This window comes from Oryctolagus cuniculus, chromosome 11 (genome assembly GCF_051225735.1).
Source record: "Oryctolagus cuniculus isolate XC-2025 breed Fujian yellow rabbit chromosome 11, ASM5122573v1, whole genome shotgun sequence".
In the NCBI taxonomy this organism is placed as follows: Eukaryota; Metazoa; Chordata; class Mammalia; order Lagomorpha; family Leporidae; genus Oryctolagus; species Oryctolagus cuniculus.
In genome coordinates, this window is record NC_142877.1 from 49,341,678 (window position 1) to 49,362,448 (window position 20,771).

At 53.3% G+C, this 20,771-nt stretch overlaps 1 protein-coding gene across 3 annotated transcripts in view; it reads right to left on the reverse strand.

The window, feature by feature from the left end:
• Positions 1-20,771, reverse strand: part of ACSS1 (acyl-CoA synthetase short chain family member 1) — a 53,838-nt gene that overhangs the window by 11,585 nt on the left and 21,482 nt on the right. For all 3 annotated transcript variants that reach the window (XM_051834478.3, XM_089307389.1, XM_089307390.1), the window contains exons 3-6: positions 9,078-9,277; positions 5,224-5,399; positions 4,704-4,856; positions 396-543 (exon numbers count right to left, since the gene is read on the reverse strand). In XM_051834478.3, coding sequence (XP_051690438.1) covers positions 396-543; positions 4,704-4,856; positions 5,224-5,399; positions 9,078-9,277 — 677 coding nt within the window. The remainder of the gene's footprint in view (positions 1-395; positions 544-4,703; positions 4,857-5,223; positions 5,400-9,077; positions 9,278-20,771) is intronic.

Below are 20,771 nucleotides of genomic sequence, written 5' to 3' on the forward strand. Positions count from 1 at the left end.
GTGAGCTCGCTCCAACATAGGCAGGTCCAGGCCATGTACAGTGCGGTCGTACAGGGCTGGGGAGCCGGGCAGCTGGGCAGCTGGCCTGGGCTCTGACAAAGGGCTGGCTCTGGTCAGGTGGCCATAGAGGTGAGAGGGGCAATGCTAAGGAAGACAGCTCAAGTGAGAGAGATAGACATGCCAGAGCCTTGAGATGCCTTCTGGCTCCAAATCAGCCTTCCTTCCATCCCTCGTTTCACCTTCCTGCAGGCATGAATCCCAGTTCCCAGCCACTGGCAGGGCTCATGGCCAGCAGCTCTGGTGTCCACTTGGCATCTGGCCACCAGGACCACAAGGATCCCAGCCTCCACCCTCTTTGAACCCCTTCTCAACCCCCCAAGGTCCCGTGTCCTCACCAGCATCAGGGTAAACTGGCGTGCTCTCAAAAAGGACGCTGGTGGCTCCATTGCAGAGTGGGCCGTACACTACATAGCTGTGTCCAGTGATCCAGCCAATGTCAGCCACGCAGCCAAAGACGTCGCCTGGCTGGTAGTCAAACACGAGCTGCAGAAATGAGAGGGAGGGGGCCGTCAGGAGCTTGTCCCTCAACACACACACACATACACACACTCACAATCACACACGCACACACACATGCAGTCACATGCACACGCGCACACACACCATGTTCCCACCCATCACAAGGATATAGCTGTGCATGCTGAGGGGTCTCTGGCCCTACGATGCAGCTCCTCGGGCCACCAGCGGCAGCAAGAGTGAGCAGCACCATGACAGGAGGACAGTGCTGTGGGTGCACACAGCAACAGCATGAGCCTCACAGACAGGACCGCAAGAGGCCAGATGTAAGCGCAGGTGCTGTGTCTTGTGAGCCCCTGCAGAGCAGCCCAAAGTCTAACAGAGCTGACCCACGAGCCCAGGGTGCCCTGGGGACAGCGGCGAGGGGCACGTGAGAGCCTCCCAGAGCTGCAGATGTCCCATGTCCTGATCCTGGTGCCCAGGGACAAAACTTCCATCTTGGTGTGGTTAAGACACGAGCACCTTTCTGCCCTATGCCACGATTTCCAAATACTTTAAAAACTAAGAAACGAAAAGCCAAAAAGGCATCACCAGTTTGAAGAGCGTGAAGGAGGAGCAACACCTGCATCTCGGGCATTCTTGTCAAAGGCTCTGCCCACAGCCTGACGCAATCTCGCGATCCAGCTGCTGTGTTCAGGAAACAGCAGACAGAGGGACACTGGCACAAGCCGGATTCCAGCACACCAGGGACAAACGGCAGGAGCCACAACAAAGTTTGAGGAAATCCAAGGATGAAGGAGAACCCGCAGGTCATACAAGACTTGAAAGACATAAAAAACTTTCAGTTTACTTTATTTTTTTTTCTTTCTTTTATTTATTTATTTATTTTTTTGACAGGCAGAGTGGACAGTGAGAGAGAGAGACAGAGAGACAGGTCTTCCTTTACCGTTGGTTCACCCTCCAATGGCTGATGCGGCCAGCGTGCTGCAGCCGGCGCACCGCAATGATCCGAAGGCAGGAGCCAGGTGCTTCTCCTGGTCTCCCATGGGGTGCAGGGCCCAAGGACCTGGGCCATCCTCCACTGCACTCCCGGGCCACAGCAGAGAGCTGGCCTGGAAGAGGGGCAACTGGGACAGAATCCGGTGCCCCGATCGGGACTAGAATCCGGTGTGCCGGCGCCGCAAGGCGGAGGATTAGCCTAGTGAGCTGCAGTGCCGGACTAGTTTACTTTATTTTTTTAAAAGATGTACTTATTTATTGGAAAAGCAAAGTTACAGAAAGAAAGGAAGAGGAAGAGAGAGAGAGAGATCATCCATGTGCCGGTTCACTCCCCAAATGGCCACAACAGCCAGGGCTAGGCCAAGCTGAAGCCAGGAGCCAGGAGCTTCATCCAGGTCTTCCACATGGGTGCAGGGGCCCAGGCACTTGGGCCATCTTCCGCTGCTTTCCCAGGCGCATTGGCAGGGAGCTGGATTGGAAGTGGAACAGGCAAGGCTCCAACCAGGCACCCATATGGGATGATGGCGTCGTAGGCAGCAGCTTAACCGCTTAGCCATAATGCTGGCCCCAAAATTTTCATTTTAAAAAGACTAAGTTTTACTGTCCAGGGCTGTACTTTTGGGCAACAAGACTATAAAAAGTAAGACAGAGGGGGTGGTGCTGTGGCTTAATAGGCTAAGCCTCCGCCTGCAGCGCCAGGACCCCATATGGGCGTTCCTGTTCGGGCTGCTCCTCTTCTGACCCAGCTCTCTGCTTATGGCCTGGGAAGGCAGCAGAGGATGGCCCAAGTGATTGGGCCCCTGCACCTGCATGGGAGACCTGGAGGAAGCACCTGGCTCCTGGCTTTGGATCTGCTCAGCTCTGGCCATTGCAGCCATTTGGAGAGTGAACCAGCGGATGGAAGACCTTTCTCTCTGTCTCTCCCTCTGTCTATAATTCTACCTCTCAAATAAATAAATAAATTCTTAAAAAAAAAAAAAAAGGAAGACACAGGGCAGTGACAAGTTAGAGTACAGAGGAGGGAGTTATGGTCAGACGGCTGCAGAAGGGGCTTCTACAAGGCTGATGGTATAGTGGCCTTTGCCTTCTGATAATTCATCACACCACACTTTTGACAGCGATGGTTTCTGTGTCTGATCTGACATCTTCAGCAGTGGCTTCCAATGCCCAGTGTCTGCACACAGGCAAATGGACTCCCCAGGAGTGCCCAGGCAGTGTGGGGGGCTGTGAGCACAGATGTGGCTCGAGGTGGAGGAAGGAGTAAACTTGGCTTTCTGCTGGCCGATTAATCGGGGCACCCACATCCCAGAGCCCCGCAGCATGCAGGAGCTGGCAGGACCGTAATACCAGCTGGACCCAAACTTCCAGGCCCATCACGCAGCTATAGACTACTCTGCGGTTCTGAGAGTGAGAGCCGGGCCTGGGGCCAACCTCCAAAGGGCCTGGCAGCCACACAGTGCCCGGACCCCACTTCCATTCCCAGCACCCCATTCAGAGCCAACTGTCCTTTTCCCTGAAGGAGCCAACAGAGGCCCCTCCCCTGCACGTGCACACACACATGTACACGCTCATGAGACACGACTGCTTACCCGATGCATCCACACCCACCCACACACATGCACACACAAGGGCACCGGCACACACAAGGGCACCGGCACACACACACACATGCACATGAGCACACACACTAAGATCCCAGAGACTGGGATCAGGGCACCGACAAGACGCTGTACCAGGTACCTGGTACACACCCTCCCCTAAGCTGCAGGGTAGCCCCTGGCATGGAACTGCCAAGCCCACCACACGGCTACAGACACGGAGACTGACAGAGCTTAAACAGCTGCACAAGCTCAACCAGCCACTTCTGGGGCACCTTGTTGGGAGAGCCCACACTTTGACCCCAAACGCTCCTCTTCCTCTGTGTTACTTTCACAGGAAAGAACAGCCAGAACACAGCAGGTCTTACTGCTGCCTGATTTCTGCTGCACCTCAGGCCTCCCCAAAGTCCATGGCCCGAGCACCACACTGGCATGCAGGGTGCCCTCAACACCAAGTGGGTGAGAAGACACACCCTTGCCTTTCCAGGAGAATGGACGCATCACACAACCCACTGATTTCAGCAACAGCCAGCCCCACCTGGAGCTAAGGAAGGATGGGGCTTCCTCAGTGGGAAGACTAAGAGATCTAGAAGGGGTCACGACTCACTCAAGGTTACCAGCACCAGTGGTAACTGGGTCCAGCCCCGCTCACAGTCAGCTGGGCTGGCCCTGCACCATGCCTGCCTCACCATCAATATCTTAAGTGCTGGGTGCGTGCGAGTGGACACCACTCAGAGGCTATGCACGGGCACGGACACCAGTTCCCACTTCATCTCTCTGGGGAGCCACCCTGCCTCACTCTCTTTCCCAGGGGCTCATCTCCCACGTGTCTCAGACTGGCCCACCCCACCCCAGACCACAGTGACCACGTCAGAGTCGGGCCCTGGATCCCAACTCAGCCGAGATTTTGCTGGTTCTCTCTGCCCCTTTGTTCAGCCCAGCTAAGGAACAGAAGCCTGGGTGGGAGTTGGTCTGCGAAGCTGAGGATGGCCAATGCAGGGGGAGATGCCAACACCTGGGACAGCACAGGGCCCTGAACCCAGGGCCTGGACTCCCAGGCCCCCCGAAGCCAGTCTGCTTCCTTCTCTGCTGGCATAGCTGGCACAGAGTATGCCTTTTGCAACAGACAATCCAGGCCACAGATGGTGCCCCAAGCTCAACTTTACAGCAATACAGCTGCAAAAAATACACTTTTGACCTTTTTAATGGAGTAAGAAGTCCACAGAATCACAAGTGCCTGTGCGCAGGGCAACGGAACGTAGCCCCTGGGTCAGCAACATTGGCTGGAAAGTCAGAGCTGGCTGGGGCCCCTCTCTGCAGGCCGCAAGTGGGCAGAGGGGCTGTGGGGCAGCCGTGAGCTTCGGTTCAGGACTAGGGACTCCTCCCACATGCACCTGCTCCATGGCCTCAGTGCCAAGGCTCACAGTGGCCCTGCTCAGGAACCTGCTATGAGGAAGCGCTGGCTGTACACCCCTGTGGGCGGAATTCTGGGGGCAGTGGGAGTCCCCTCCCCAAACACAGCCCTGGCCAGCCGCTCATGGAGCCAAGCCAGGGAGCACAGCGCCACCTGCCCTCAGCCCACCGTCCTACCTTGTGCGTCAGGGCAGCGTACAGCAGGTAGCCAGCCTGCGTGTGCACGAGCCCCTTGGGCATGCCGGTGCTTCCGGAGGTGTACAGCATGAACAGCATGTCCTCGCTGCCCATGCTCTCTGGGGCACACACAGGGGCCTCACTGGCCATTTCCTGCAAGGAGGAAGAAACAGCCAGTCCAGGGCCCGCATCCTCTTCCCTCCACCTGACCTCCCGGACAACACCACTGCCCAGCTGCTGCTCAGCACCGGGGATACGGTTTGTACCTCCCCAGGTTCACTTCCAACACAGAGAAGACATGAAATAAAAGGATGGGTCCGATCATTCCTGCGGCATGAAGGGTCCCCATACGCTTGTGGAATTTGAATACTATCTTCCCATCCAAGACATAAACCCATCAGGTACCATGGGAGGGGACCCTGGGGACCTCTGGGGAGCCCAGACTGAGAACCCCCAGACCTAGTCAACCCAATAATAAACTCTCTTCCTCAAGCTGTACAAAAAGCGGGTTCAAACCCACCTGCTCTAGGTGGACATCCAGGTGCCCCATGTCAACCTTGCTGTCTGTCCTGTGAGCCACCAGGACATGCTGGATGGTCGGGCACTGCTTCACGGCTTCGTCCACTATCTTCTTCAGCTCCACCACACGTCCTCCCCGGAGTCCTTGGTTGAAGGTGATGACCACCTTGCACTTGGCTGCCAGAGACAACACAGACCCTGTCTGACCAGTCTCCTCCCCTCCCCTCCAAGCCTGCTCTCGGAGGACCCAGCCAGGCTTGGGCTCATGCAAGGGACACCTGAGTTCCCACGGCCAACCAAGGTAGAGGCTGAGGGTATGAGGGTAGGGATGAAGGACAGACACCCTCCACGCTGGCCTGGCCCCTACCCTCCACGCTGGCCTGGCCCCCACCCTCCACGCTGGCCTGGCCCCCACCCTCCACGCTGGTTGGTTAGGAGTTCTGAGGTTCTGGGGGCCACCCCAGCACCCAGTCACTAAGTCCCCACAGGCTTCAGTCGACTGACTGCCACAGCTTGTTTCAAGGATTCTTAACAGAAACACTTGGTAACCATGGCCTCAGAGTAAGAGGCAGAGGAGGCAAGCAGCCTAGTGTAACACCAACAGCATGAACTCTGATGGAAAAACCCTGGCTCTCTCACCAGCTTTGTGACTCTGGGGAAGCCACTTAACATCTTTGTGCCTCAGTTTCCTGCATCTTCAAAAAGGGAAACAGTAACCTCCCAGGCAAGGAAAAGACCAGGACCTGATGGCTTCACTGGTGAATCCCACCAAATATTTAAACAACTGACACCAGTCCTTCTCAAACAATTAAAGAAAAGAGAAAAATGAAGAGGAGGAGCTACTTCCAACTTACCCTGATGTCAAAGCCACAGCAAGGATACTACAAGAAAAGAAAACCACAGACCAATACCCCGATGCACACTGATGCAAAAACCCTCAACACAAGGCTAGCAAAGTGCATTTAGCAACATATTCACAGCACTCAGCACCCAGACCAAATGGGATTGACCTCAGGAAAGCAAGGATGGTTCAACATGCAGACATCCATCAAGGTAACATACCACATTAACAACATGAAAGAAAGACCCCTACCTCAACTGCTGCAGAGAAAGCAACTGACAAAATCCAGCATCTTTCATGATAAAAACATCTGCTAAACTAGAAGTGCAAAGGAACTTCCTCAGCCTGGACAGGGTATCTATGGAAACCCCTACTAACGTACTCCGTGATGACACTGCCCCTCTAGGACCAGAGATGAGACAAGGATGCCTGCTTTTTTCCATCCTGCAATTCAACACTGTAACAGAAGTTCCAGAAAGAGTAACTGGGCAGGAAAGATAAATTAAAGGCATCCAGATTGGGAAGGAAGAAGTAAAACTACTTCTATTCCATAGGATATACTCCTATGTGGGGAAAATCCTAAGGAATCCACACAGGAATTATTAGAGCTAATAAGTAAATCAGAGAGTCTGTGGAATAGAATAAACACTCCAGAAATGATGCCTCACTTATATAGTCAAATTATTTTCAACCAGGGTTCTAACAGCATTCCATGGAGAGGGGGAAAGTCTCTCCACAAATGGTGCCAGGACCCCTGGGTATCCACAGGCAAAGAACAAAACTGGACCCTTACCTCACACCCTGAACAAAAATCAACCCAACGTGAATTGAAGATCTCAATGTTAAAGGTATTAAAGCTATAAACCCTTCAGAAGGAAACATAAGGCAAATCTTCATGATGCAAGATTAGTTGATTTTCTTAAATAATATAGCAAAAAAAAAAAAAGCGAAGAAGAAATAAATAAACTGGCATTGAAAAGACTACTCCCAGAAAGGGAGAAAATACTAGCAAATCGCATAGCTGAAAAAGGCCTAATCTCCAGAATATATAAAGAACTCTTACAATTCAACAACAAAAAGAACCACCAACTTAAAACTGGCAAAGGACTTAAGTAGACATTTCTCTAGAGACACAGAAATGACCAAGAAGCACAAGCAAAGATGCTCTATAGTACTACTCATGGGGAAGTACAAACCAGAATCAGAATGGGATAATACTCCATTCTCATTACTATGGTTATATTTTTATTTTCTAAAAAAAGGTTTTTGTGTGTATGAGGATGCAGAGAAACTCTAGTCCTGACATTAATGTCGGGAATGTAAGTTGGTGCAGCTCCTTCTGAAAATAATGGTATGGTTCCTAGATAAAGCTAAGCATGGAATTACCATGTGCTCTAAAGCAGACAGCCTATCCACAAACATTCCTAACAGCAGAAAGTGGAAATGACCCAAGGCCCCTCAGCCAATGAGTGGACGAACACAATGTGGTATCCATACAGTGGGATGCTACTCAGCTTCAAAAAGAAATGGAGTGCCGGCACACACTACAACGCGGATCGGCCCTGCTAATCTTATGCTCAGTGAAAAACATCAAACGTGGGAGGCCACGTATTGTATCATTTCATTAATGTGAAATACCCAAAACAGACCAATTGTAGCAGTGGTTTCCAGAGACTGGGCAAAGGGGGTTACGGGGAAATAGTGCTAGATGGGAATGAGGTGTCCATGGGGGTGATGGAAAGTTCTAGAATGATTATACAGCACTGTTAAAGAACTTAATGCCTAACTGTACACCTGTAGATGGTGACCGTGGTAACTTTTAAAGTGTGTGGGGGGGTGTTGGAGGGAAACAGCAAGAGTTTGTCTAATCTAATATTTGAGGATTGAGTGAGTTAGATTAAAGGTGATAGCCCTTGCAAAGTGCTTAGTACAGTGCCTGGAGAGTGGAGGGAGAAACTTGGAAAAGGGTCTGGAAACTCAGTCCATTAGCTCTGCTCCCCACCCACAGACAGGTCTTCTCTGAGACCCAACTACTCTCAATGGCCTCCAGAGTCCAGCACCTTCCACTGGACGCCAGCTCAGGGGGCTCCCTGTGGGAGATACCAGGGAGTAGGGAGCAGACTGCATGGACCCGGGGTGACCATTGAGACACAGGGTCATCCCAACAGTACCCAGAGTACTGTGACCCTGCACGGTCCAGGAGACTAACCGCCTTCTAGCTGTTGACCTGTGGACCTGCCCCATGCATCTCCAGCCCCATCTCACTTTCCACACTTTCTCCCTCCTGCCACACCGGCCTCCTCCAGGCTCCTTGTCGCTCCCCATCTTCGTGGAGGAACGACACAGGACCCTGCGCTGTTCTTTTGTCTGCTCGGCCCTCCCCAGGTTTGCTGCTGGTTCTTCCCGGGTTGGCTACCGACCCTTCCACCTCCGTAGAAGGGCGGTTCCCCCTAGCCACTTTCCCCACTTCCGCGGGGGAGCAGCACACCGCCAGCCGGCTCTCTCGGGGGCTGCACAGGTGTTCCTCTTAGATGTTCCTGGTGCATGTTGTCTCTCTCCTCCTTTATAGTCCTCTTCCACCAATCCCAACTCTGCTACCCACACGCCGAGTATGCTGCTCTCCTCCAATCAGGAGCAAGATCAGCTCCTGCAGCTCGGTCAATCAAATTGGCGAGAGGCAGCTGCGTAGAAGTTGTTACTCCCTTCTCAGCGCCATATTGTGGGAGAGCAGATGCATAGAATAAGTCTTAATTCCAGTAACTTAGTCTAGTCTGAGTTGCTCCCCACACTCCTGTAGGTGCTATGCCCCTCCCACATACCTGTCCCGTACCTCACCAAGCTCAGCTTACAGAACAAATGTTCCGCCATGTGCCTGTCCTTGGCAGCAGGTATCATTTGCACACAAGACTTTTTACCAGTGATGGCCAGGCTCCTGGAATCAAGGGCCAGGGACTCCTGGGTCCACGGTCCCCATTCCCCGCCCCCCCCCCCCCACACACACATTCCTTGCTTACCATCATTGATCCTCCCAGCCAAGGACTCCGCACTGAAGCCAGCAAAGACCACGGTGTGGACGGCTCCAATCCGGGCACAGGCCAGCATGGCCGCCACAGCTGTCGGAGACACAGGCATGTAGATGGCCACACGGTCCCCTCGGCGGACTCCATAGCGCTTCAGCGTGTTGGCCAGGCGGCACGTGGTCTCCAGCAGCTCCCTGTGGCACAGCAAAGTGAAAGTCATCCATCAGCTGGGGGCAGTACCACTGGTTGCCTGCACGCACTGCCCACAGCCAGAACGTCAATCCCTGCCACCCGGCAGGTTGTTTTCCATTAGAAAATGTGCTTTATATTGGCAGATTGGTACTGGCAGAGCGTCATGGTCACATTGCTGCAAGGCAGGACCGTGTCCATTTAGGCCAAGACTTCGAAATCGAAGCACAGACCACACTCCCATCCGGAAAGGAAGCTCTCCTATGTGAGACACTCAGAGGAGCAGAGACAGGCCAGGGAACCGAGCACTCTTGCCCTGTTAGGGCCGACTCCACTGAGCCAGAACAGACATCATCCAGGCATCTCCAAGCTGGCACTGCCAGGCTGTAACACACAGAATCCACTGGGCACGAGGCAACAGCCGAGCATCAGCCGCCCTGACCACGTGGCGTGATGCCCCACCCCCTCCTCAGCTCATAGGCCCACGGCCAAGTCCTGAAGGCCAATCCGAGGACATCATCTCTCCGGGAGAGCTGATTGGCTCTGGGCTGACATGTGACCCCGTGCAGCCCAGTAAGAGGCCATAACACTGCACTTGAGACAACCTGGAAGTCCCGAGAGCTGCGCGCTTGTGTGACGCTCAGCCGGAAGCGGAGAAAGGTTAAGGTGGGGTTGGAGGTGCGGCCACCATTAATTTCTTCAAGGCTGTTTTAACTGCTGGTCCCCCCTGAACCTGGACTTGGCAGTTGCCAAAACCCATCATTTCCCCCACTTCCTCTACCTGGTGTGATTTTTAATTTATTATTTGCAAAAAAAAGAAAACAGGAGGAGAGAGCAAGAGGGGACCGTCATCAGGGATTCAGAAGGCCCCGAGCAAGCAAGCAAAGGGTAGTCCAGGCAATGGAAGCTCCACAGGGGCTGTCCCGGAAGCCGCAGGGCAACAGAAAGGAGCACCCCCCACCCCCCGCCCAGGGCAGGGACAGGACAAGGTCTCTGTTCCTCCCCAGTGCCACCCCGCCAAGGGGACCGGCTGAGCACACGACCGCCAGGCCAGCTGCAGCTGTCAGGAGAAGCACAAGGGTTCCATTGAGGGGCCAGCAGATAAAGCTGACCCGGGTCTTTCTCTGTGTGCAGTGAGAGTTCTGCCTTGACTTCCAGATGTGAACTTCACTACTGGCCGAGGGGCACAAACTCAGGCCTCAGTGTCAGCTAGTATTGCCAGAGGCTTCAGCCTCACAGCTGCGAGAATGCAGCCTGCAGGGCTCATGCTGTGGCAAAGCCACCGCCTAGGATGCCTGCATCCCATAGGCATTCCGTCAAGACCCGGCCTGCTCCACTTCCGATCCAGCTCCCTGCTAATGCACCTGGGAAAAAAGTGGAGGATGCCCCAACAGCTGGGGCCCCTGCACCCATGTGGAGACATGGAAGAAGTTCCTGGCTCGGATTGTGGCCACTTAGGGAGTGAACCAGCAGATGGAAGATCTGTCTCTCTCTCGCTGTCTCTTCCTCTGCACCCATCGAGCTGGAGTTAACTTCCTGGCTCTGTTGATTGCAGCTGCCTCTTCTGTGCCGGCCTGGCCATCCCAGCCTCCTTCCCAGGCCTGCAGTGTGCGGAGCTGGGTCTCCGGAGGCTGTCCTGGTTTTGTTCCATCCTTCCTCTTAACTTGGGTGGGCAGTGGGTGGGGAGCGCCCCTCAATGGAACCCTTGTGCTCCTCCTGACAGCTGCAGCTGGCCAGCACAGCACTGCAGGAGTCTCCACTTCCACATGGGCACCCATCATCCGCCTAGTGTGCCTGCTGCAGGAATCTCTCAGATTCTCAAGCAGAACCCACCCAGACCCTGCCGAACCCACTCATTAGGTATTCTTAGCAGTAGGATGCAAACTCCCAGAGATTTTTGTTTGAAAGCATTTTCTAAATTGACTAAAATCAGCTTCACCTTGGTGGATCCTGAAGACGTTAAAAATCTAATTCTAGGGAACAGCGTTGTGGTGCAGTGGGTTAAGCCATCCCTTGTGATACTGGCATCCTATATCAGAGCACAGTTCAAGTCCTAGATGTTCAGCCTGCACTCCAGCTCCCTGCTAATGCACCTAGGAAAGCAGAGGATGATGGTCCAAGTGTTTGGAGGACGTGAACTCCTGGCTTTGGCCTGGCCTAGCGCTAGCTGTTGCTGCCATCTGGGGAGTGAACCAGCTAATGAAAGATACCTATTGGGGCCGGCACAGTGGGTTAATGGGTAAAGCCACTGCCTGCAGTGCCGACATCCCATATGGGAGCTGGTTCAAGTCCTGGCTGCTCCACTTCCGATCCAGCTCTCTGCTATGGCCTGGGAAAGCAGTGGAAGATGGCCCAGGTCCTTGGGCCCCTGCACCCACATGGGAGACCTGGAAGAGACTCCTGGCTCCTGGCTTCAGATCAGCAGAGCTCTGGCTGTTGCAGTCATCTGGGGAGTGAACCAGCGGATGGAAGATCCCTCCCCCTTGTAACTCTGACTTTCAAATAAATTAATAGATCTTTAAAAAAAATAAGATGCCGGCGCCACGGTTCAATAGGCTAATCCTCCACCTAGCGGTGCCGGCACACCGGATTCTAGTCCCGGTCGGGACGCCGGATTCTGTCCCGGTTGCCCCTCTTCCAGGCCAGCTCTCTGCTGTGGCCTGGGAGTGCAGTGGAGGATGGCCCAAGTGCTTGGGCCCTGCACCCCATGGGAGACCAGGAGAAGCACCTGGCTCCTGCCTTTGGATCAGCATGGTGTGCCGGCCGCGGCGGCCGTTGGAGAGTGAACCAATGGCAAAAGGAAGACCTTTCTCTCTGTCTCTCTCTCTCACTGTCCACTCTGCCTGTCAAAAAAAAAAAAAAAAAAAAAAAAAAGAAAAGAAAAGAAAGATATCTATCACTATCCCTGTCTGTGTATGTTGTTCAAATAAGTAAGTAAATCTAGTTCTCAGCACCGTGGGGTTGAGTGAGAGTGTTGGCTTTAGACAAAAGAAACGAGAGGGGGATGTGTCCTCCAGGAGTGAGGGTGCAGGGCACAGCACCTTGGTGGCATAGAAGCTTAGGATAGCAGGGAGAGCTTCCTGGACAGGTTGCTGTGGGGAGGAGCTTTAAAGCAGAAAGGAATGGGTGTGTGTACCCTACAGGAACAGAGCCACTGGAGCTGGGCAGCTGACCCTAGTGAGAGACCAAAGGCAAGGTCAAGGCTGACCACAAGTTCCCTGTTGGACTGAGGGCCTCAACACACACCCAGGAGGTGGCAGGGTCACTCTCTCAGTGCTGCGTATGGAGGAGAGGCGTCAGTTGAAGGATTTGACCCTGGTCAATCTCAGAGCCCACCAATGCCATGAACCTGGAGGTGGACAGGATCCTTTAAGGCCAGACGGGGTGCAGTCTCCTGGGGACCCTGGAATCAGCTGCCACAGCAGTTCAGCCTCTGTTGCAACATCACATTCAACAGAGGTCACCTCACGGGGCTGCCTCTGTCTTTGTCACCTTAATAGGTACACGGCCTACCTAAAATGGAGTGAAGACTTGCAGGCCTTCCAATTCCACCCCCGCAGTCTAGCTCAGCCTTTAAAGGTGCAAAGACCAAGAATCAACGGAAGCTGTCATTCAGTGATAGGCCTTCAAATTCCCAAGCTCCCCTGAGTCTTTCCTCTCCCAGGCTCTCTCATCCAGTCTTCCCGACCCCACACACTCTCTGAACACCCCAGATAACCAAATGGACCCCTCACGCCAATGGAGTTGGCCCACAGCAGAATAGATACCCAGACTCTTAGTCTCAATTCTATACTTAGTGCTATAAATTAGCTCATGTGCATTAATTTTTTGATGCCTGACACAGGGGATTCAAATTCAGCATGAGGTCGCCAACCCACACCTCTGAACCCCCAGCACACGTAATACACACTCCTTAACCAGGCCTTCTCAGATAACAGAAGTTTGGATTTCTGTTTGTTTTTTTTTTTTTAAGCAGACTTTCTATTTATTGCTACCCAACTCTTTCTCATGTTTCTACATAACTCATCATTTTTTAACTTTAAGATTTATATATTTGAAAGAGTGACAGAGAGAAAGAGATATCTTCCACAGGTTCACTCCCCAACTACCAGCAACAACTAGGGCTAGGTCAGACATAAGCCAGGAGCCAGGAACTCCATCCTGGTGTCCCATGTGGGTGGCAGGGGCCCAAGTGCTTGGGCTGTCATTCACCAGCCCCCAGGCATGTTTGCAGAAAGGGGGATTGGAAGTGCAGGCTCCAGCCAGCACACTTACAGGGAATGGAGGCATCCAAGGCGGCCACTTAAGCCACTTCACCAAAACAGCTGCAGAAATTTTCCTTTTTTTAAATTTATTTCAAAGAGCGACAGAGAGAGGGAAAGATGGCGAGAGCAAGATCTTCCATCCACTGATTCACTCCATAAATGGCCATAAGAGCCAGGGTTGGACCAGGCCAAAGCCAGGAGCCAGGAGCGATCCAGGTCTCCCATATGGGTGCAGGGGTCCAAGCACTTGGGCCATCTTCCGTCGCTTTCCCAAGCTCATTAGCAGGGAGCTGGATGGGAAGTGGAGCAGCCGGGACAAGAACAAGAGCTCCAACATGGGATTCCAGCATCACGAGTGGCGGCTTAACCCACTGTGCCACAACGCTGTCCACAAGGGCTCCATTTTAAACTTTTCTTTGTTCACTGCAGTCTCCTCTGGACCTGTCCTGTTGGACAATCTGGTCAGCAAAGCTGGGTCTTCCCGTGATTCAAAAACAAACATCATCACTCCAGGTGTTCAGGGGGACTGTTCAAAAAGATGTTCTGGGATAGTCATGACTTCTCAAAGCCTTCTACCACCAAAGTGCTACTGTTTCCATAGTAGCCAGTACCACAGCCTCTCAGTGGGGGAGCTCCGTGGCTTCCGCACGGCCAGTACCATCCTCTCACTGAGCCCACCAGCGACATGCATCTCTTTGAGGCATGATCTCACTACAATCTGTAAGTGCAAAGGCAAACGGAACTCTTCCCTTTCAGGGACTGGGCAGGACACTGAAGACGGCCTGCAGTGAGGGCGCCTGGCGGCCCAGCATCCAGTGTAGACACTAGCAGAAGTCGCCGTGCACAAAGGCACAGATCTGGTCTTTTGTTCCTGATGGTGCTTAACACAGGAGAAATGTTGCTGACTGACTAGGGGAGGAGGGGAGGAAGGGAGGGAGGGAGGCAGGGCCTTCTTCAACCAATTCAACACCAGCTGGGAATAACTCTTCGGCAATGGCCCTCCCCCACTGCAAGTGGCTGTCACCAATAGGACACCTGCTTAAACTCTTGACAGCACAAATGCATGCCCTGCCCCCCCACCCAGGCTCCAAACCCAAGTTAGTCCAAAACAGGAAACAGCTGGAAAGAAAGAGTTCCCTGGTATTTATCTGCACATGGATCTTCCAATCAAAGTCTAGTCTGTGGCTAGTATTTGCAAGTGTCTGCCTCTTGGGTACTTCCTGATGACAGCCCAGCAGCCCAAGGGAGGAAGCCTAGTCCTCTGTGTGCTCATGTTGTGTTTAAAACATAAACATGCAGAGTGCAGGATTTGCTGGTTCCTTACAATCACTCTGGTTCTCCCCTATTCAGAGCTAGCAGACATCTTTATGGTCTTGTCCTTGGGTGGAGATCTGAGTTTTGTTTATAGAACTCCCCGCCCAGCGTGTGGCCATCTAAGCCTAGCTCATAAAAGGTGTTTGATAAACATTTGTTGAGTGAATGGGCACAGCAGGTGAGCTGGGCAGACAACAGGCAGCCGGAGCCCTTGTTCAGGCTACAGATGGCTTGCATCCAACTGCACTTGAGGGGGCACAGCTGGCCGTTGCTCCAGCATCACACTGGCATGCAAAGGTTCTGACCTTCAGACAAGGGGAGGGGGTAGCAAGGGAGGGAAGGACCGCCCCTTCTGCTGAGTCAGCCAATCAGGGAAGGAAGCCCAGGTAATTGCGCCCAAGTGTGAGGGCTTGTGACAAGGAGCATTTCACACAGGCACTGTCACCTCCGTGCTCCCATCAGAGATCCTGACAGCACTTTCCCACGCTGCCTCTAGCATGCGGCAGTTTGGGGGGTGAGAGAAGAAAGAATGGGCTCTGGGGAAGGGGAACCAAGCTGAGAGAGTACAGGGCTGGGTGCGGCGTGGAAGGCTCCCACATCACGTCTCGTGAACCAGGCGCGCAGAGCAAACTCCTTCCTGGCAGTCTTCTGACCTGCAATGTTACCGTGGCCACTACATGGGATTTAATGGTGATGAAATCACCGTGCTCAGCCGGCCGCTTACCACCCCGAAGTGGACAGAAGTCCGGGAAATTGGCTGACCGAGCTCATAAACCAAGTCTTCAACTCACACATCATTATTTGATTTTCCCGACGGCGACAGTTAGCAAAGAAAAGCCATAGCTAAACTACAAGACTGCAGCTGGCCCAACACTCGCAAAACCCCTACCGCTGCCTGTCTGCAGAGAAAGGGACAGACACAGCCGGGGTTCCCAGAGGGCAGGAGCTGAGTTGTCAGCAGCAACACCAGCTCAACTCAGGGCCCTCAGGCTGTGTGCTTGCTAAATTCCTTGCTGCACTTGCTACAAAGTACTGTGGGTGGAGGGTTTATCACTTGGAAGAACAGTCTTTCTGGAGGCCAAGAATCCGATCAGAGAGACAGGATTCCCTTCCTGGCTTCCGAGGCCCATGGAGCCTTGATTGTCTGATCTGTAAGATGGCCTGCAAATCAGACCTATCATCAAAGTGGCCGTGAGGACCAAATATGAAGTCCCAGGCTATCCTATAAACAGTAGGTGTCACTACTCTCCAGCAACAGCATAAGAAATAGGCATAAAGAGGTATTAGTGAGCATGGGAGGCTCTTTTAGCACCAGAACACTTCAAGAAGTTCAAAAAGTTATGGAGTGTGGAATTAAAAGAGACTTTATCTTGGTGCAAAAAGAAATCTGAAATCCATGAATAATATGTCAGGTCTCCAAAAAGACCACAGAAAACGTGTACTGTGAAAAACTCTGGGGGCCAGTGCTGTGGCTTGGTGAGTCCTGGCTGCACCACTTCCAATCCAGCGCCCTGCTGATGTGTCCTGGGAGGGCAGCGGAGGATGGCCCAAGTGCTTGGGCCCCTGCACCCACGTGGGAGACCCAGAGCAGACGCCTGGTTCCTGGCTTCAGATCAGCTCGGCTCTGGCCATTGCAGGCATTTCAGGGGTGAACCAGCGGATGGAAGATCTCTCGCTGCCTCTCCTTCTCCCTCCCTCTCTGTGGCTCTGTCTTTTGAGTGAATAAATAAATCTTTCTTTTTAAATAAAAAAAGACTACTGGACATTGGACAAAGAACAGACAATGCACAGAAGAAACTCATAATGGCACAGACAGATACACAAAGAGATATTCAATCTCGTTTGCAGTGTAAATAGTGCAAAAAAAAAAAAAAGAAACTCTACATGGAATTCAACATATTTTTTTGCACCAAAGTAAACTTTTTAATCCATTTTCCACGGACTTTTTGTAGTGTCCTTGCAGAGACACTGACCCCAAGTGCCCCTTATCCGGAGAGAGAAAGCCAAGCGTAGCCAGCTTCGTGGAGGTGGCAGTCTCCTTGGCCCGGGCTCAGGCAGAATGCGACTCGAAAGTACGTGTGAACGCTTTGCTTGGAACACTCGCCTGCACAGCACACGTGCTCTGTGCCCTGGCAGAGAGCCGTGGCTGCTGATGGTGGTGGGAGTGGCTCGGAGAAGGAGGCAGGGTCACCCTCAGTCACAGCTGCCAGACCTGAGCCTGTGGTTCCAAGAGGCCCAGCCTGTGTGCCGTGTGCAACAATGCCGTCACCTGTCATCCCCACCCCACGCCAACCTCCCAGGGGAGCACCTCAGGCCTCCCAGGGGAGCACCTCCTACCTCCCGAGCCTCCAGGGGGCCAGTTCCTCCCTTTCCTCCCTTCCTCTGCCCCCCACGCCTCAGCTCCCACTTCCTTCCCTGGGGAGCTGACAAAAGCCACAGCAACTGGGCAGGTGTGCTGTGCCCAGGGCTGCTCAGTTTCACAACAGCATGCTGGCTCTGAGCTGTCAATCCCTACTCACCCCTTCGTTCCAGGTGAGGGAACTGGCACAGAGAAGTCAGGCCACTTGCTCGAGGCCACCCAGTGCAATGAGTTGGGGCAGGATTCAGACCCAGGCCTGGGTGCCGAGGCCCTGCCCTGTCCCTACTCCCCCTCGTAGCTCTCAGTATCAGAACAGCTCCTTTTCTATTGTAAGGGTCCCCAGGCTTCCCAACTGGGGGGGGGGGGGCATCTGCCGACTCCACTGTTATTTATGTGACATTTCTGCTTGGTTAATTTTTTTTTTCCATATGTATCTATGAACTCGAGACTGACTGCAAAAGGGAAGTTAGCGAGAGACCAGCTCCCTGGTGAGGTCATGTGGGTGCTTTCTTGTGATCAGAATAGAGGGGCCAGGCACGGGGCGGGGACTGGTGCTGCTCAAGGCGTCTCGAAGGCACATCCAGGGCAAATCCCACATCTGAGGTTTCTCTCCTCTGACCAAAGCCCAGTAGGCAGTGGTCTCTAAAGAAAGCCTCTTGGGAAGGAGGCAGGAGGTCAGACTTGAGAACAGCTCTGTTCCCATTAACGCCTGGCTGCCCCTTGGATCCCAGCCCCTGGCCTTGCCTCCGGAAAAAGCAGCTTTCTCTCTTTTAGCTCCCAGCACGGAGAAGACCATGCCAATGCACTGAGAACCGCAGAGGCTCCTGCGGGCTGCCAGCTCCGATGAGAGCACACTGCTGGGCTCCAATCCTGGGCACCAGCCCCCAAACAGCTGGTGCCCTGGCAGGACACCCACCCGCTGGCGGGCTGGCCTGTTTACCTCCAGGGAAGTCCAAAATCCTCCCTCTGTGGGATTGGGGGAAAAAGGATGTAGGTCTTTAACTTGCTGCAAGCGTTCGCTTGCAAATAAAAGCCACGGACGGATGTTCTCCAGCTACTCCAGGCTGGCTGGGTCTAGCATCCGCTCTGCACCAGCCCGTGTGGCTGCGACAAGGAAGCTGGGCTCACACAGAAAGTTCCAGACTAGCCCATTCTATTCCCCAGACTTCAGTGGGAATGTACAGAACCTTCCAAATCAGCGCCCGGAGGGAGGCAAGCAGGTGGGTTTGCTCCTGCAGACTCCGCCACACAGGTGAGAACCCGCAGGGCGCCAAGCGCCCAGTGCTGATGTCCCGTGGGTAGCAGCCTGGAGAGTCATTAAAAAGAACGCAGGCTCAGGTAACCCAGCGCTGGACTGTCAAATGTTTAACAGTCTTTCTTGGGGGGAAAAAAAAAACAAAACAGACCTGATTTGTAGCATTTGCTGCTTATCCTGATGGAGACACTTCCCCCACTGCTGCTGTTCAGCTACCAACAAAAGACCCGTGTTGGGAGAGGTTGGGGAGACGAGCACGCAGCCACCCTGCGACACGTGGGATCAGCAGGCAGGCAGCAAGTCACAAACCTGCACCTAACTCTCCTACTCATCGTCCAAACACACCCTTCCCCTACATGCACCTTGCTTCATCCTGGACTAGGGTGGGAGGGGGCTCCATGGAAATATGGATATTGAGCCCCACATGGGACTTGTGGAGGTGCCACAGAATTCCCAGGGGGCTTCACGTCTGGAAAGGCACCCACACACACACACCCCTCATAAAAGAGACCAACAACTGGGGCGAGCTCTCTCCTGCGGCTGCCAGGGCCCCCTCTCTGCTTCCCCTCTCCCACCCCTTTTCCTTTTGGAGAAATCTGGGCCACTCATGATGGGTGTTTCTATGTGCGGGTCAACCCATACCCATGTGTGTGTGTGTGTGTGCTCATTGTCTCACCTTCTGAATAAAATTCACCTTATGCATGCCAGCAGCTGGAATTCTGGGCTCTGTAAGTGACAAGGACCTGCCCCGCCCTGGACCTCAAACCTCAACAACTGCAGGAGCCTGTGGTGTCAGTGACAGCACCTGCCTTGCCCTGGGGACAGTCTCCTCTCTCCCAGCAGCCACCCCACCCCAAGGCTGCCCTTAAAGTTCACTTACACTCAATTTTTCCTTCATGAAAACGATCATCGTTACTAATTTATTTAACTTTTTCTAACGACAAGTAATTGTTAATGAAAATTTAATTTGGGAGGAAGTGGAGGAACAAATACATGCTCTGGGACCGGCACTGTGGTGCAGCGGGTTAACGCCCTGGCCTGAAGTGCTGGCATCCCATATGGGCACCGGTTCTAGTCTCAGCTGCTCCTCTTCCGATACAGCTCTCTGCTGTGGCCTGGGAAAGCAGCAGAAAATGGCCCAAGTCCTTGGCCCCTGAACCCACATGGAAGACCCGGAAGAAGCTCCTGGCTTCAGATCGGAGCAGCTCTGGCCGTTGCAACCAATTGGGGAGTGAACCAGCAGATGGATGACCTCTCTCTCTCTCTCTGCCTCTCCTCTCTCTGTATAACTCTGACTTTCAAATAAATTAATAAATCTTTTAAAAAAAATGCATGCCTTTGTCTTACTCATAGTCCCTCTGATGCTGGGTTTAAGATGGCATCGAGGAAGCCACCAACTAAGCCACAGTCCAAGACACTGGCATCTCACACGAGCACCAGTTCAAGTCAAGGCTGCTCCACTTCCGATCCGGCTCCCTGCTGTGCCAGGAAAAGCAACGGAAGATGGCGCAATTGTTTGAGCCACTGCTACCCACGTGGGAGACCTGGGTGAAGTTCCTGGCTCCTGGCTTCCACCTGGTGTAGCCCCTACCCTTGTAGCCATTTGGAGAATGAGCCAGCAGATGGAAAATCTCTCTTCTCTCTGTCACACTGCTTTTCAAACAAATAAATAAATAATCCTTTAAAAAAAGATGGCATTGGGGCCGGCACTGTGGTGTAGTGGGTAAAGCGCTGCCTGCAGTGCCGGCGTCCCGTATGAGCAATGTGTTCAAGTCCCTGCTGCTCCACTTCCGATCCAGCTCTCTGATATGGCCTGGGAAAGCAGTGGCAGATGGCCCAAGTCCTTGGGCCCCTGCACCCATGTAGGAGATCTGGAAGAAGCTCCTGGCTCCTGGCTTCAGATAGGTGCAGCTCCAGCTATTGTGGCCATCTGGGGAGTGAACCAACCAATGGAAGACCTCTCTCTCTCTCTCTCTTTCTCTCTCTGCCTCTGCCTCTCTGTAACCCCCCTTTCAAATAAATAAATAAATCTTAAAAAAAAAAAGATGGCATTGAAGTCTACACAAACTTGGAGCATTCAGATTCCACGGAAGTGGGGGGTCATGGGCAAGGCTTCCTGGGCAGCCCCAGTCACCAGGGCCGCTGCACACGGTCACCCAGCTCATGTCTACTTGGGAAGGTGATGCCTCAGGACACTGGAACCCATGCCAAGCCACACCCTTTTGAAACGGACACCCCTTTGCAGTTCCACAAAAGCACCCTCAGTTGGCACCAGTGGGAAAGAGGCAGACAACTGAGCTGAACAG